Consider the following 18424-nt stretch of genomic DNA (forward strand, 5'->3'; position numbering starts at 1 on the left):
GGTAAAAGTAATAGCTGTTGAGACCTACTACACATCAGAAAATAAGAACTGTAAGTAACAGATGAGAAAAATCAAATAGAGATACCAGCTTCATGGCCAAGAAACTTAAAGATAAGGTTTACTTAAGCACTAAGTAAGCTTAAGAATTATATTAATCCATTAGAAGTCAAAAACTGTTGAAATAATAATATAAAATGTGAAATATACTTCTGTAGATAAAAAAGACAGGCAATTACAAGATTAAAAGATGGCTGGGCTTTTTTATTCCAGCAGCAACTCAGAAGGTCTTAAAACAATAACTACTGCCATCAGCCACTGTAAAACAAGCAAGACTAGATAACTTGTATAAAGACTTTTTAAAGAGCTGTCCAAGGAACTATCTAAATTATTAAAATTGCCCTTCAATAAATCCCAAACAGTGGAAAATATCTTAAGGATTTGAGGCAGCACATATTTGCTAATATACAATGCCTAAACAGGGCAAGCCATGCTATCTCACATCTACAGTCAGCCTTATATCGATCCCAGAAAAAAAAATATGCAAAGTGCAGGAATGAGACTCAACTCAGAGGAACTAAGGGAATCCAGAGGAACTCTTGAGCATCAGTCCAAGAAAAACAGACCCCACTGGTCCAGGATCTTAGTGAGTGAGACCGGTAGTCCTGTTTGTAAGAGAACTGGTTTAGTATAATGTACTTTGGTAGCTGCAAGACATTTAAGCTGGTGCTACATAACAGTTTAATTAGGAAACAGGAACAACAGGACACCGACATGGCTAAGCAATAAAGCAATCAAAGTCTTGTGTTTTTATGAGACTCAAAATACAAAGGTAGACAGGAAACCATTACTGAAAGGCAAGTTTCTAACAAGATCCCATAATTCTCCTTTTACTGTATTCTACCATCTAATATTTTTATCCATCACCTGGAAGGAAACTAAACCATTATTAAACAACTGCACATGAAATAATTATATGGAGCTGACAAATAAGAAGATGCATCATGGATACAGTCACTTGAATCTTGAATAATCAAGACGTAAAAGTCAATAGAATCAATATGAAAATGCAACTCTAGGACAGAAAAACTAGCCCATACTTATAGAGTATGGGACTCCATCCTGAGAGTCAGCACCTCTGAAAAGGACTTGGGAAGGGGAAGCCCAAGTGGATAATTACCCAAATATGAATGTTTACTTCTTGTAGAGCTCCTGGAAAAGTTACTGCCAGAATTAGCTGCATAAACTGTGTAATATTGAATTAAGCAGTGCCTGAAACATGCATGTACTTGATAAAGGCACAGCCACTGTTGAAATACTGTGTCCAATACTGTTGTCCACGATGTCAACAGTATATGAATAAAGCAGGAGTTTCAGAGGGAAAGTGCGAGAATAACTGAAAAGGCTAGGAAGTAGACCAGTTGTTCAGTCACAGTCTATGGATCTGAAACATGCTCAAAGTTGGGTAGAATGGCCCATTCTGAGCTCCTGGCTGCCCCACTGCCAGGTCTTCCAGCAGCCACACCAGGTTGCTCTCAGCCAGATCAGATCCTGTTTGCAAAACTTCCTTCTCCTGAGGCGCCCAAACAATGCCCATGAATTCGATAATGGCTCTTCAAAATAGCAAGTGAAGGTTTAAACCAGATTCAAACGCTAGAACTTGAAGCTAAACAACTTAAAACACAAAGATGTTGGATTCTAGTGAATGTAATTAATTACCAGTATAATTTACCAAGTGTGGTGTGAACTGTCTTTCAAAAAGGAACTACTCTAGCAAAACTTAGTGGCCTGAAAAATGGGGGTAGGGAGACCAAAAGACCATCATGGTGGCTTCCAGCTTTTTTAGTCTGTAAGTGGTCCATTCTACTGTAACTCAAAGCCTTCTACACCAACTTCAGTCTAGTCCTTTCTAAAGTACAGTAGTTGTTAGCTATGAGTGGGAACAAACCTGGAACATTGTACCCTGAGAAGAACATCTGATCCCTGCTGAGATGAGTATCTCCTTCAGCTGTAAGGCAACATTCATGTTCAAACAGAAACCTGCTTGCAGGTCTGGCTGTCATTACCTTAAGGCACGTTATACTCCATAACATCGTAATGTTGCCTTAGATTAAACAAGAACCAAGACCTTTGGTTTCATACCCCATATCAAATGGCTTAAGATCACATCTCATCCCAACAAGACACAGGAAGTACCACATAGATAAAATATAAACCAAGCTTTTTTATTTTCTTAAAAACCAAAACAAAACACAAACAAACAAAACAAAACAAAACCTGTGTTGGATGTTGAGTCCTCTCAGGCTTTGAAAAGTATACACTAGTAGCAGTAGTACCAACATGAACAGCATGCAGGACCTTTCTAATCAGCAAAGCAGAATTACTTGACTCAGGCTTCCTTCGAAAAAAAAGGCTGGGATTCTCAAAGGCTAGAAAGGAACCACCAGGAGTGAAATTTCTAACTCCTTTAGGTGCTTCTTAAAACCCTGGCTACAGTGATGGTTCTGCTTGCCTAAACAGTCACTGCACAGACTGCATTTTCAACACCACAAGGAAGAATCTGGAGTAGCTTTACTGACTCAAATTAAATTGCTCCAACTTTTCACCCACACAGAAAATGTACCTCAAATGTTCACTTGTTATTTCATGAGCCACTTTGAGACTTATCAAGTCACAGAGGCTTTAGGTAAAACCACATGCACCTTCATGCTATGAGCACAGCTCCTGTTCCCAAACAACTTGGCTTTCCAGCTTGTAAACTCAGCACGCATCATGCAGCAAATTGACTTGCAGAATTTGTTCTCCTGGATCCGGCTCTATTCAGAACTGACTTTTAAGACTTTATTGATAACATAAAAACACCTTGTTGGCTTAGCCCTGACACATCTTTACAGTCCACTGCACAGCAATTTGCCACATTCTTACTCACAGTCTGTAGATTATTCCTCGCTCTGGGCACTGAGGTTTGATTTTGCATGGGTTTATGTGGAGTGATGAGCTTCATGAAAAAAACTTGCTGGAGGGAGGATGATAGAGATATATTATGACATGTTTATTTGCCAAGGCCTTTGCAGTCAGATGGTCATTTATTTTAGACAGAGGGAGGTGTGGAATACCTAGGAAGTACAGGACATGAACTCATGCCTCCTTCTCTGCATGCTGCAATTCCTACCATATTGCTGCCATATGCTGTTCCCAGACAACATCTGCCATCAAATGCTTCTATCAATAAGCTACTGAGGTGTTTATTTTTAAAAGTTTTTGTGGGTTGTTTTTTTTTTTTTTTTCCAAAGCCTTAATGCAGAAGAACATCTCCAGTGGCAACTCAATAAAAGGGAAAGCACCATATTACAGTAAAACATGCCAATGTATCTTGAAGATGTGGCCATTCCCTGAAACAAAGGAATGGCACTTAATACCTGATCCAAAGACTTTTGCAGTCAATGGAAAGACTTCCAGTGTTTTCAGCAGGCTTTGGACCAGGCCCTTGATCTGGGGAACATACTCTCAAAAAAGCAGAAAAATTGAAAGGTTTGGCTGTATCACATGTATAGCTGGCCTTGTGACAAGTGTGCATGAGGCAGATTCCTTTCCAGACTCTACCTCAACAAATACACTTCCAGCCAGAGAAAATTAAGTCTCCCAATAAAGTGGGTAAATAATAGGACTCTAACTTGGAAGGAGGTAAGTTCCTTCAGACACATGATATTGTTGTAACTCAGTCCCTGGCCACCTTTATAAAGATCTCTTTTTCTAGATCCTTTTGGGGCTCTTTTCCTCCCTGATGAGCAAGGGGAATGTGAAATTTCCAAGTACACAGCTCCTGGCATCGGGGAGAAATGCAAGCTGGGATGGGGGAATCCAGATCCAAAGAGGGAGAGAAAGCTCAGACACCCAACAATCTGTTTGAATCCATCCTAACAGAGACAAAGCTGCTCGCTCAGCTTCCCTGCTTTCCAAACTGTATATCCTGGCAGGGAGCCTCTCGGTTCCTATCACACCACCAGATCAGAACAGCAGATTTATTTTCATGAAAGCTGGAACTTGTTCCCCACTCACAAACCTAAAGATGTATGTATGTCTGCTGCAATAGCCTGCCGTTATACGCTAGGTAAAAAGGCAACAAGCACAACAGATAATACATACAGACATCTTTCAGTGTACCTCAATGTTGAAATGTGGCTACTTCACTTCCAAAGTGTACATCAGGAAAAAATTGAGTATAGAGCAGCGATTGGCACAAGATATATACAGCCCTCGTGCTGCCAGGGGGGCCCAGAGCCAACTACAACAGCCAAGAAAACTGGGCTGGATCTCTCAGAGATTGGGCGAGACTGAGAACACCAAGGATCTGCATGGATCCAACACATCTCCAGACAGTTTAAAATCTCCTATCATGTTGAAGAATACAATATATCACTTATCTTTCCCTGAGGGCAAACATTCCCTACACCCCCTGTAGGCATTTGGATGAAACAAATGAACTGTCAGTACAACACGTGTCAGTGGACCTGATCCCTGGTACTCATAAATTTTGCTTACTAGCTATCCATTAAGTGCTCAGTTTTGGTATTATTGAGTCAGCTGGAATGATTCCTGCATCAAACCCTTGAAGCATGAAGGCCGGGAACTGCGATGCAAAGGGAAGAGCTGCCCCTCCACCATCACATTCACAGGAGAGCACAGAAATCTCCCAGCTTTGCCTACGTGGGCCACCCCTTGGACCAAGCAGAGCTGGGACAAGGAGCAGCAGGCTGCCACAGGCCCTGGTGAGTGCTGGAGCCCCACCACGCTCTGCCTGCCGGCCACTTCTGCCATTATACGCTTCTGCCATTATTTCAACCCACTGCTCCATCTGAAGAGGGTAAATTTGCTGCATGGTTTTTACATGTTACTTGGAAGATGGCAAGTTTTGCAGGTGTTCTTCCTAGTGTACGCCTTGGCAGTCCTAGAGAAGATCTTCACCACTGTTTGCCCGAAACTCAAAAAAAATCAATTTTTACATCATATTGGACAATACCCACTCTAATAAGCAAGGACTATTCTCTGTTCAATTTGGGGTATTGCAGATCATCTGTAAACACAACTGTGGGCTCAGGATTATTAAGTATTATTGTGCAGAAGCCTTCATCAAGTATGTGATTGCTAGGTACTCTCGGACCACTTCAAAAGAGTCAGTGCTGCTCACATCTGTGAATTTTTCAGCCTCCTGAGTACAAAGTCCACCCACAGGGTTGGGGTTTTTTGTGGGTTGGGTTTTTTTTCCACCCCAAGGAATGAAAACCAACATGTTCTGATTTCTATCTTTCAATCATCACTATGGTAAAGATAAGTCACGATCACTATTTCAGCTAAGCTAGCTGCTGAATTGCAAATGAATACGTAAACAAAAACAAGTTAAGAGAAGGAACTTAGCAAGCTTAGCTCGCCTTTTAAAATTCAAGGCAGGGGTTTAAAAGAGACAAAGCCAGGGAAAACATTGGATACTAACATCAGCCAAACAGGGAAAAATAACGAAGTTGTAAGCCTGAAAAACTGAAATGGAAAGAACGACAGATTTACTGCTGCATTTGATGCACATAACCACTGACAGACTCTCCCCAGGAAGTGTTGAAATTACCATCACTGAAATGAATCCAGAAGCTAAAAATGAAATTATCTTCCCCAGAACATGCCAGCTTGGGCTTTGGCAACAATAGATTTTTAATGCTCTTAAATATATGCAAGTTCATGTGTGCACGCATACACACACACATGTATACTTAAGAGTACAGTATCCTCTTTCACGCAAGACCTCCCTCTTAGTTTGCATAAAGCCAGACTGAACGTATCGTCATTCTGCAAAGTCCTTTCTTCAAAGTTTGTTCAAATGCACAACTGTCAGATTAAGCAACCCTTTAAGGGTCTTACGGCAGCTCCAAGCTATGAATGAATGGTTATTTGTGAACTTGCCTGTCAAGACAGATGCGGTATTTGTCAGTACAGTGTGGGTTAGATATGGTAGGAAGGAGCCAAGCAAGCAAAGTGAAAGGTCAGTATCACAACATCTCTCTTTTTCCCCCCTCAGTTCACCTAAAACAATGCCATAGCTTTTGCTAAAGTGTGGCACAGTAGCCGATTTTCATGCAACCTACCATGCTTATTTGAAAGGCAATATTCACACAAGAAAAGTAAAAGAAAAATGAGTGCAATGGGAGAGAAGAACAGGAATATTTTGGTGCAAGAAAGCTAAAACAGAGGGACAAATCCAGGACTGACAGAAAACAACACATCTTTAGAAACTGGGTGATACTTGAATCAAGACCACCTTACAGAAGCTGAAACACAATGCATTGTTTTTCTGCTATTTAAATGTAGTATTACAAGTGTCACAGGTTAATCCATGTTGGAAGGGACATCTAGTTCAACCTCCAGCTCAAAGCTGGGTTAGCTATGAGGTCAGCTTATCATTTATGCTTTATACAGTTATTTATAATAGCCTGAAGTGAGCATCCCACTGTGCTAGGTTTTATGTAAGAACAAAAAGAGGCTCCCACCCTAAGGGGGTTTCAGTGGGAAAAAGCTCAGCTCTGCAATTAAGATCTTGAATATATCAACGAGCATCACACACGAAATTAAAAGGAACACTCACTCACTGTCTAAATTAAAACCTGAACAAGGGAGAGATGTTCTAAAGATCCTTTCCACACTCATCCCACCTGACCTCCTCCACAAGGAGCCAGGAGCTTTCCCATCAGCATGCATGAACTGCCGTGAGGTTCCCACTGGAAAACCTGGCTGGTTTAGAGAATGCTACACTACCCAAAGAGGCAACTTCTCTACTCTGGACCAACTTGCAGAGCAGCAAAAGCATGTAAGAACCTGCTCACCAGACAGGTCTAATGAAGCCAGGTCTAGCACTTTATTTCTCCAGGGCCTACACTGTGCCATTCAAGCTAAGAGCACCACAGTACTAAACAGGCTCATGAGTCATTCATAAATTCAGAAACAACTGGTCACACTGGAAGGAGATAAAACGCAACCCTCTGCGCTAAGGTTTTTTTTCCTTCTCCTCATTCTCTTGTCACAGACAAATCTTTGAGTTTTTCCTTTACACCCTGCAGCTGCATGTCTTGTACAGCTGTGTGCCCAACTGCCATCACTTAGCATCAAGGACACTGAGGACAAGTGTGGGGGATCTGTTTTAATATGAAACACAGCTGCTTCAGATAGACCGCTGGAGGAAGCCAACTGACAGTAATGCAGGAGCTCGGCACCTACTAGTCCACATCACAGATTGAAAGGGAAACAAACAATGGCCCCTAATTGATGGCAGGATGCAAACTTTCCCTAAACAAATAACCAAACCAAACTTTTTAGTTTAAACAAATCAGCAGAAACAACTGTAACACAGTATTATATTAACTAATACCTGGGGAGCGTATCATCCCCAAGCTAGAAACTGCCTGCTTGAAAATGTGCAGCATGTGGTTTCACAACAGGAATGGAAATGTTTGTGTGTCTTCACTCATGACTTGTTTTGTCACCAGAGCCCAGGGTTCCTCTCTTTATCTGTAATACAGAAGCAGTCTAGCAGGGACACTGCAAAGGCAAAAAAAAACCAGCTACCCAACAGGGCCAGCCTTCTTTGGGATCACAGGAGTACTGAAGATTCTCTTCTTTCCTTCTAAACAATCCTGTAAAGCGTTTCCTACTCGCTGGGCTCCGATGCCCAAATGGCAGATTTCATCCCAGCATGAGGGATTTCAACTGTCTGGCTTTGTTCACCCCTGCAAATGTGCCATAAACTGGGCCCCAATTCAGAAAGCTAATTAGGCATACACAGAGCCTTAATGTTAATGAGTCCATTCATGTGTGTGAAGCACCGTGCATGTCTCAGCACCGTGCTGAAGAATCTCACTGATGACAATACTCAGGAGTCCCCATTCATCCTTTTGCTTAGCTCTGACACAGGAACAAATCTCAAACTGGCAGCAAAACACTGGAACAGTAACTCCAAGCTAACAGAGCCATCCTGATGAGCACTACTGTTCTCTTGTAGTGCACCAAGGATGAGTTAGGCTAAAACCAGCAGCTAATGAAGATGCTCTGTTGTCTTCACACAACCACCTACTTACACCCAGTCCTGCAACTGAGTGGAGCCATCAAGAGTGATATAAGCTCTGGGCAAAAGACAAGGGCACATTTCTGGATAGGTCTCCAGGACTGTTAAACATTCACACTGTGAACAGGGAGGTGGGGAGTCAGGGAGCGGCAGGGTCAGTGATGCACATCTAACCTTTTCACCCACCAAATTAGAGTGAAAGCGCCTCATTAAAACAAATACCAGAGATTATAAACTCAATGAGGGTTATGGAAAGGACTTGGGAATGTAGCCCTTTGTTTCTGTCTTGCAGGTCTTCCAACATTGTAGCATTAAAGAAGCAGGTCAAGGGTCTTTTGATATTCTGTACGCTTCATCCTCTGAAAGAAATGCAGGCACCACGTACCATGCCAGCCTGGCTTGTGGACCTTCCCCGCTCCCAGCCTGGTGTCCTGCTTACAGCACATCGCTGGTGATTCAGAAGATGGGCAGGAAACACACGTGGTGCACCCCACATCTACTCCACATGAGCGGGAACAGAAGAGAGCTCTTTGATTTCAGTTGCCCTTGGTTAGTGCACCAGAGAATGTTATTTTATTATCCTTCTTCGTATGTAGAAGACTACTGTCCAGAAGATTAGCCTGGCCCTTTTCAAAGACATTTGCAATATCCTGTTGGTTTGGGTTTTTTTTTTTAATCACCACCTAGGAAGACTGCAGTAAGTGCCATTCATGAACAAGGAGCAAGGACCTGTTCCTCCCACATCTCTCCTCAGGGAAGCCTTCACATTGCTTCAGGTCCTCTTTGAAAACCAGAGAGTAAGCCTGGCAAACACCTCCTGCAAATAGGTGCTCCAGAGCATGACTATAGGGCCAGCGTAGCTACAAGGTTTTAAAATAAGGCATTCCTCCTGAGACTGCTTCCGTGTCATTAACAACGTAGGAAATCCTGAAAGATTAAGTTCTGTGTTCTGCTAAATGCAAACACACGCGAGCCGCACAGCCGTAGCTGTTAACATCGCGGTAATGATGCAGTCAGTGCCGGCAGACACGGAGCATGGCTGCTCCTGTGTGAGTAATTCTGGTACCCTGAACGAGCCTACATATGTATAATTGCTGGTAAATCGAGTCCTTGTTGATAAAGTAGAAGCATGTCATTGTGCCCAGCCAGTTTATAATGTTGTCTTTCATTAGGCGAACAGGCAGCGGAATGACAGTCTATGTAAAGCAATATTCATGGTAGAGAGCTCCTGAGAAGACTAATCCTACCTCCCAGTGCAGGCTGGAACTCATGGAGCTCCTTCACACTAAAGTAGTTTAAAATCCATGCAAAACCAGGACCAAACCCAGAGTAACCATGACTTCTTAGGCTCCTGAGTACTTACAGACCTATTTCCAAGTATGCAGAAAACTCAAAAATTTACCTGCACAAGTCTTAAGCCAGCAAAACTGCCTGGCTCATTGACTGTAATAAAAATTGCCATGAATGAAGACCACAGAACTGGCCCCCAGCCTCTGCATATGCACGGTGCCATTTTTCCCCTACTATCCCAGGTATGCATTAGTATTGCAATTTGCAATCCATAATTGTGCTAGCATTAAACTTCTGTTTATTATCACTGCAATGGTGACTAGCACTCAGCCTCAAATAAATAATTAGGTTAATTATCAGGGCCCAGATAATCAATGAAGAACTGATAAATAATAAACTTTCAACATGATCCATTTTTCACAGAAATCGGTATTAAGCACCTGCTCAGGTAACTTTGCCAAGACAAAGAAGTTGCAAAAACTCTCTCTCAGGTTGTGCTCAACTTCCATATCCCACCTCCCTCTTTAAACCGCTCCATAAAACAACTTGCTTTCTGACTGCCAACTGGATTTAGGACTCATGCTGTTGCGAGAACAACACAGGGAGGCATGATTCACAGACAAAACCTTTCTGGTTTTTCCAAACCTCTTTGTAGTATGTTTTTCCGCCACCACTTTTCACGTCTGTTGTTTTTTGGTCCAGCAGTCGCCAGCTCGCTGAATTTCCATGTATATTCTGAGTTGATGTATCTTTAACCTCAAGTGGACTGTCAAGCCAGATGCCAGATGCCCCCTTACTTCCTCAGTGCAAACCATCAGTAAACCTTAGCATAACTTTACTTTGAGCCTTAAACTAACAGCATGTGAAAAGATTAATATGAATAAATTCAAAACTAATCAGATCCCTTCTTTAAATGTTGACACAGTATTATTTATATCCCATAAATACCTTCTTGACTAAAATTCATCCCAGGAGATTGGCATCTTGCCAGTTCTATTCATATTTACTGTATTTATACAGTACAGTTGGCCAAGGATAATATTTAAGACAAAATATGCCTTAGGGTATATACAATATCTCTTATAGTTTTCCTTTTAAATCTCCTCATTGCTAAAAATATTTAGTCTGAACTTTACAAAATGCCCCACAAAGACCTATCAGCGATCTGTAGTGATATATTGCTGACTATGAGTATAATTAGAGCATATTTGTAATACTTGGGTTCTAGTCAGTTACTGAACGCTAACAACTTGTGGTAAAAACTGAACCACTGATCTTTCCCATGCCTTCCTTCCAGCAGCTTTTGACCTCCAGTGCGCTCACAGTGATCCCCTTCTCCCTCCTGCCTCTCTCCGACCCAGCAGAAACTGTAGAGTTAAAAAAATTCACTCCGAGACATCTAGGAGAAAGTACCCGCGGCCGCCAAAGCTGCTCTCTCAATTTCTTCTTTTAAAATATGGTGGAGCGATTTCTTCCTTTCTGTCTTTTTTGGAAAGGTTCGCTCCATCCAGCATAACTAGAGAGCAGTGGAAAAACAGTTAACCTACTTACTCTGATGTTAGCGACAGCCCTTGCACAGTAGTACTGGATCTGCTGCTAACCGGCCCTCCGATCCCAAACGTCTGATGCACTCTGTTGGTAGATACCTGCAATCTCCTTTGCTCTTCCAAAGCCTCTATCGATACACTTCAGTACAAATCCAGCCTCTGACAAGATTTTTAAAATAAATCCTCTTTTGTCAACACCATCCAAGTCACACCCCATAGATATTTTTATTTTCTGGAAAGTACACAGCTGCATTTTGGACTTTCAGTTCTTTGCAGTTTACTCATGCAAGAGAAAATAACAGGCGAGCTCAGGATGGATGAATCTTACAGCTCTCAGGGACTCTCTGTTACAGGGTCAACTCCACAAAAGCCAAGGCACTGCTAGTGGTCTTCCTAACCTTCACCTATAGGTGCTCACTCCTCTGCTCAGGGCATGACCTGACGGGTCTCAAAACAAAGTGCTGACTGCCACCAAAACCACCAGCAAAATACTACATTATACCAACGTGGAAAACGGGCATGATTTCTGTGTTCTCACTACTGCTATGAATTACACTGAAACTCTTTGCTCATACCCACTTGGCTCCAAATACACATTTAAAAAAAAAAAAAAAAGTATTTCTTCCCCAAGGGTAACAAGGGTGGAGTGTATTTATCATGGCTATTATGGATGGTGCCATAATTACAATAATAAAATGGCTCTGACTGCCAGGATGTCCTGTACCTGATGCTGTCATTTAAGAATAAAGGGAGAAAGGGAGGCAGCTGCACCAAGCGTGGGGTTCAGATGCCTTGGCTGGCATCCTAGGACTATCACATGCAAGACGGAGCAAGCCCCAAAGCTACAACTTGCTAAACTAAAAATAAATAAGGGGAAAATGCAATTAGAAACTCTAGGATACAGTTACCAAGATGGCTGCATTATCTATTTAAGCAAGAGGTATGTGCTTTTCAAAAACAGGCAGCCAGTATATAGGGCATCAAGTGGCGGGGGAGGGAAGACAGAGGAAAGCAAGCGAAATGAAAAGAGTAGTGACTAGGTATTGGATATGTGAATGGTTAAGTTATTTTCTGCTTCTGGTATTTCACTTTCCTCGGTATGCTGATGATGTAGATTCTTTTAAGGGAGTGCAGTGCTTTTACTTTTTTTTTTCTATACACTTAAACTTCACTACCAAAACAAAAAGGCACGTAGTTATGATTATTAATCATTCTAAGTGGATTTGGTCAGCACGGAGCATTTGTACCCTTTTTTTTTTTGTGTGCAAAACGTGGCACGGATCACCAGAAGGTCGTTAAAAACAGCAAAAAGCAGACGGGCTGAGACAGGTTCCAAGAACCGAGGCTACCCAGAAGGGAAAACTTTTTCTATACCTGAAATGAAAGTGCTCATGAACTGAAACAGGAGGCTAGTTAAAGTGGGAAGTGGAGGGAGGACGTCTGTGCCTCTGCCCCCTCTGAGCACCGACCTGAGTAGCGGGCTGCGGGACGATGTCCTAGAGGGGCGCAGACAGCACAGGAGACGGTGACTTTTTTTTATTTTTTTCTTTTCCTAAAGACCGCCTTTTCAGTTATGGAGAGATGGAAACCTGCCCAATCCAGACACTCCAAGGGAAACAACAGCAGTGGAAAGATATTGGCTCTTTTTGGAGGCTGCACACGGGTCTGCGGGGGAGCTGAACCCAGTGCTGGGGAGAGAGGGGGATCACAGGCAGGGGGAGCTTTGCTCAGGTATACGGTGATGGAAAGAGAGGCATTTTTAGGGACTCCTGCGTGACTTCAAAGGGGATGGAAACCCCGTGAGTCTGGGGGGACAGCTGACCCCCCAACCCACCCACCCCGGCATACTCGTACCCCCACCACCTAAACGAAACTTTAGAAGCCACCACCAAAGAGATGCTGCGGATAAGAGTAAACCAAGCAAAGGTGGCAGATTATGATGCATGGGGCTGGTATTTGAAGGTGCCGGCCACTGCCAAGCCGCGGGGTTGAAGTTACACACACATGCACAAACACAGAGGACTTACTTTCCGGGTAAAAAGGCTGCATGTCTATTTTGTAAACTTCTTTGGCATAATACTCCTCGTCGCTCCTCTCCCTCTCGCAAGTGGCAGCTCTGTGGTTGGCTTTCTCTTGCAGCAGGTCCCTGGTGCTGTTGTAGATGGAGATGACCTCCGGGGGCACCTCCTCGGGCTCGGGGTACTCGTCCGGGGGGCTGGTGAGCTTCAGTTTGCTCAAGATCTGCCCCCGGATCGCCTCGATCCTCTTGCGCATAAACTGATCCATGTCGAGGGTGCTGCAGGTAGACAGGCTGAGAGCCACGGTGGCCAGATCCAGGGTGAGAAACACGCTCAGGAGATAGCAGTGCATTTTAAGTGTTTAAATACAGCGCCCCCCCCAAAAAAGAGTGACTTTAACAGCGAACAACAGCGACAAAAATTTAAAAATAAAAGGGGATGTGTGCAAACAAAGGGAAGATCTGCAGACAAAATGCAGTTAAAAACTGGACTGCAAGGACGGCTTGCAATCAAAAAACGCACGGGAGGCGTCAGTGAAAAAAATACCAATTATTATTCAAAAAAAAAAAAGCACTAAGTTGCTACGACTAGATAAAATTCGGGGGTGGAGTAAGCAGGACAGGAAAAAAAACGGGAGGAAAAAACCCCCAAACAGATAAACAAACCTGCGAATCAAGTAAATGGAAGGGAGACTGTTCTCAACGCGCTGGCGGAGCCGGCTGGGAAACAAAAAAATCAACGAAAAAAAAAAAGGAAAAAGAGGAAAAAAAAAAAAAAAGGAGGGGAAGAAAAAGCAGTGATGGGTATTAAAGGGCGCTGCCGCAGCCGGCGGGGCAGAGGCTGCCGGCGCGGCGCTCAGCCCCGCCGTGCGCCCGCGGCGCCCGGCGGCTCCCGGCAGCCAGCGGCACCGCCCCGCGCTCAGCCCCGCTCAGCCCCCGCGGCGGCGCCGGCAGAGGCGCGCACGTGTGCGCCCGGCTGCGCGGAGTCCCGGCCCCCGCGGCCGGGCGGAGCGGCGGCGCCTTGCCCCCGCGGCGGCAGCGAGCGGCGGTGCTGCTGCTCCTCCGTCCGGCCGCGTCCCGCAGGCTGCTGCGTGCGCCCCGCGCCGCATGCACCGACCCACCCCCGCCCGGGCCGCTGCGCGCTGCAGAGCTTTTTCCAGCTCCCTCCTCTTCCTCCTCCTTCCCAAACGCCAACCCCACGCCGCAGTCAGCGAGGCAGCGCCGCCGCCGCCGCCCCGACAGCCTCCCGCGGATCGCAGGCGCGGAGAGGCCGCCCGGCGCTGGCGCGGAGCGCAGCGCAGCGCCGCTCTCCCCCCCGGCCTCCCCCGCGGGCTGGGGCTGGGGCTGGCCCCGGCGGCGCGGCGCAGCGCGCAGCTCCCGGCGGATCTAGCGCTCCGCCCGGCGCCCCCCACCCGCCTCCCCCGGTCCCGCGGCTCTCCCTGCGAGGAGGGGACGAGTGCCAGCAGATAACATCACGGCCGCGCAGGGAGAGGGAGATTTATAAGGTCTCCCCGCCCCACGTGCTCGCCTCGCCGCGGAGTGACGTGGAGGGGCTGCGGGGAGCGGAGGGCTCCGCCGGCCGCGCCGCCGCCCGCCTATTTATTCCGCGCCGCGCAACGGCGAGGGACTTGCGGCTGCCTGGCCGCCGCCTGCCGAGGTGCCTCGCCCCGGGGACGGGGAGGGGAGGCAGCCCGGAGCCCAGAAAGAAAAGCAACTCGTACAAGGCTTTTTATTTTTTTTTTTTCTGTTGTTCTAAAAAGAGGAAGGTTTTAACATTGCTTGCACCTATTATTAAATAATTGGGACAAATACCGCCCTTGCTTTAGAGGAAGAATTAGGCACCTCTAGGAACCCGCTGGGATGCGTTTCTGCTAAAGGCTGCAGGGGCAGCGGGTGGGGATCTGCCCGCGGTACCGGCAGCAGGAGGCGGTCAGGCTCTGCGCTGCCCTTCGCCTGGCTCCGGGGTTTCACTTCCAAGTGGGTTTTGGGCAATTCTCACCGCTCCCCGCCGAGAGGACACTTGGTGCGAACTGCCGAGGAGGGAGAGGATGAGCGCTGAGGAGGATTTGCGCCTTCTCCGGGATCTCCTCTCCTGTCAGAAGTGTGCAAATACATCCCCATCTGCACTTGACAGAAACTCTCAAGCCCCAAATTCTTAGGCTGCGCCTGTAATTCAGTTTTTCCACTGCCTCTTTGGGCCACAATAAACATCACAGGCTCCATCCATGCCTGCTCCAGTGCCTGTGTGTGGGGAATGTGTCATGCTTTGACCTCAGGAGGACAGCTGCCCTAGGGAAATGACTAGGCATCCCTCAACTTTATGCCATAAGACTTGTCTTTCACATTCTGTTTATCAACGCTGTACATCAACATTAACTTTAGACAGTGATCAAGCAGTCTTTTTCTGTACCCTCACCCATTTTAGCCCTGTATTCCCTTCTGAATTAAGTCATCACACATTTTACTTGCCAAGGGTTTCTAATCACACCCTCCTGGGTGGGACAAGGCTGCTTCTGAAGAACCTGCTTTGTTTCTAGAGATGAAGAAAGATGTCGCTGAGGTACTCGAGGCATTGAGAAGCACAGCTGGGCCATTGCCCGTGGTATTACAGGTAAGCACACACAATAGAAGTGAGAGAGGATGACTGGGATCTCACTGAAAGTGCCATGAAATTCACATAAGACACAAACCAGCCAAACACCACCAAAGACTTTCTCCAGCTGACCACATCTCAGGAACCATATTCTTTCTGCAAAATGTTTGAATGTTTTCTGAAGCATGAGAAGGGCAGCCCAAAAAATACCAGCAAATGTGAGATTCTCTGAGAGGTGGAGGAGCTAAGGAAATATATTATTTATAGGTATGTGGACACAGGCTCTGAAAGTAAACTTACGCTCCATTCTTTAAAAGTGCATGGGTATGTGCAGTGCTGCAGGCACAACTGAGACCGCATCCTCCTGATGCAAGAGTTCGTGGTGCTTTCCACGTAAATCTATGAATTCCTACAAGGCCAGATTAAATGTCTCTGCCACAACATCACGCTTTTACTGCTGTACATGTCAATGTGCTGCTCCTACTGACCTTAAAAACACAGCTGTGGTGTCAGGAATGGCAATGTTTCCAAAATTTCTCAAATAAACAAGCAAACTCAACATGTAGATTCAGCTGTTTTCACTTCTGCAAAACACCTGTACAAAACCAAGGGGACAGTTCCTTGAGCTGTTACATCTCACAGCTCCACCACTCACAAGCTGAGGAACCAGCTCTGTTACACGAAGTGTCTCAACCGCAAACACTTCTAAAGAAAAGGGTTATTAAATTATTTCCTCCAAGAGCTACAGCTAAACCATGGAGACATTCCTTAGACAGCATCTGTGGCCCTGTATGACTTGGCTGCTGTCTGTGCACTGCCCATCACTTGCCGCAGGGGCTTCAGAGCAGCCATGGGGACAGTGTTCTATGCCATCCTTTTGCAGGAAACTTCCCACGATTTCTCAGGAGACCTCCAAAGAGACAACCTTCACAAATCATGAAGTGTTCTGATTTTTGCAAACTTATTTTTGTTCCAATTTGGAAGAAAAAACCAAAAAAAAACAAAACAACCCAAACTTTGCAGCATCTTTCACAAATCCTGGAGCCTTAGAGATGCCCTCCTGGAGCCTCTCAACCCCTCATGTGCCCAGTGCCTGGCCAGGCTGCCCATGCAGCAACAAGTGCTGGAGCTCCAAGCTCCAAAGGAGCTCTCCCTCTAAGCTGCCAGAGATCCAGCCAGGCTGACAGCAAACCAGTCCGACTAGATTTTGAAAGTTGCTGAGATTCCTTCTGATCTGGCAGTGTTTCCTCAGAGTCTTTCAGAAAGTCTAAGATAAAAAAAAAAAAAAAAAAAAAAAAAAATCTTGGTTTTGTTCTCATTCGAGATGACCCATTTGCTTCTTCTCAGATCCTTTTAGTGTGACACAGTGTCAGGCTTTCCCAGGTGCAGGTCTCCATTTTGCCTCACAACTGCAACAAAGCTCGATTCCCTAAAACTTTCTGCTATCAGCATGGTGATGTTTGTGCCACACAGAAGTTCCCAGGCACAGCAGCAGAGACAAACTGTGACTTCTCCATTCCAAAAGCCCCAGCCACTGGAGCCAAATCCCCAGCACCTGTAGAAAGCCCATCACACATCCCTGAGCCGCTCTGGTTCATCCCAGGAAGGGACACCTACCTACTATCCACATCACTGAAGTACGCATCGACATTAACAAGCACCAACTTTCCATTTTGTAAATGGAAAACATCTGGAATACATACATCATGATATACATCATGAAATACCCGATCTTATTTCTAAAATATCTCCCCTGCACATTTGTGCGTTTTTTTTGCCATCAAGCATTACGAACTAGAGTCTAAACAGGTGCCATTTCTACCTTGCTGAAGTGAGCAACGCACAGAAGAGACAATCAAAACTTGTCAGAAACGACAGAGCCAAACTGTGTGCGCTCTACAAAGCTGGATAAAGAGTAGTATCATCAGAATTCAATAATCACATGCCCTTCTGCGCAGGTAATTCAGCTCCCACGTTCTACCTTTAATTTTCAGGACCGATATATCTGTCAAAATCATCCCTATTACGGCTTTGTATTTTAGCCTGAAAAGCTTTTTATTTTTATTCATTCCAAAACAGTTTGTATTTAGTGATTACCTGTTAGTGTCAAAAGCTGCTGGGATCATCAGGAGCTGAAGTTTAACTCAACTTACTTACACTTATCTGTTCCCTGTGCCTTTATGGACTTACCCTGTGGGGCTGCTGTCAGTGGAAGCTTTGTAAGTCAAAAAGCAGAAATGGGCCCTTAGTGTGCATACAGGGAAAGAACAGAACTTATCTGTTTTGGAACTTTTAATTCAATACAATACTGTCTTTCTATATATTGATTTTTTTTTTTTAATAAACAGTAACTGTTTATTAGAAAAACAGGGACACCTGGAAAGTTACTTCACTAAATGTACAGGTTTCATGTTTCCTATTAACTTAAAAATTATGTGGTCAGGATTTTACAATTTGTGGTTTCTTTTTAGATTGTTTTGGTTATACGCAAATGTGCTGTGTGAAATACAAAGGCAATAATCTTTGTAAAACTGCTGACGACCGGGTCATTAAGTAAGGTGGCTGGCCACATTTCATAAACTGAAGAACATTGTTGGAAGAGGAATAACTTTTAAAAGTTAAGAGGTGACTTTTGTAAACTCTCACGCTGATGACGAGTGCAGGATGATTGCACAAATAATTCTTTGTGGCACGCACAGAAATCTGCAGCCGTAACTGTGGTCGTGTAGAATCTCAGTTATTCTGATGCAGGGTGCTAGGGAAAAAACCTTTGAATTCTCCTTTTTATAAAAATACATGTACGAAGGTTCACTCGTAGAGCCAAGGTGGCACCTAATAAAGGTGAGGCAAAGAGGAGATGACAAATAATGGAAAAT

At 44.8% G+C, this 18424-nt stretch overlaps 1 protein-coding gene across 1 annotated transcript in view; it reads right to left on the bottom strand.

The window, feature by feature from the left end:
* TGFB2 (transforming growth factor beta 2) overlaps positions 1-14346 on the bottom strand; it is a 65986-nt gene extending 51640 nt beyond the window's left edge. Inside the window, exon 1 of the mRNA XM_082047415.1 lies at positions 12966-14346. Within this exon, the coding sequence (XP_081903541.1) occupies positions 12966-13308 (343 nt within the window). The 5' untranslated portion in view covers positions 13309-14346. The remainder of the gene's footprint in view (positions 1-12965) is intronic.
* Between the last annotated feature and the right edge of the window lie 4078 nt (positions 14347-18424).

The sequence above is a fragment of the Streptopelia decaocto genome (assembly GCF_964273445.1).
Source record: "Streptopelia decaocto genome assembly, chromosome: 3".
In the NCBI taxonomy this organism is placed as follows: Eukaryota; Metazoa; Chordata; class Aves; order Columbiformes; family Columbidae; genus Streptopelia; species Streptopelia decaocto.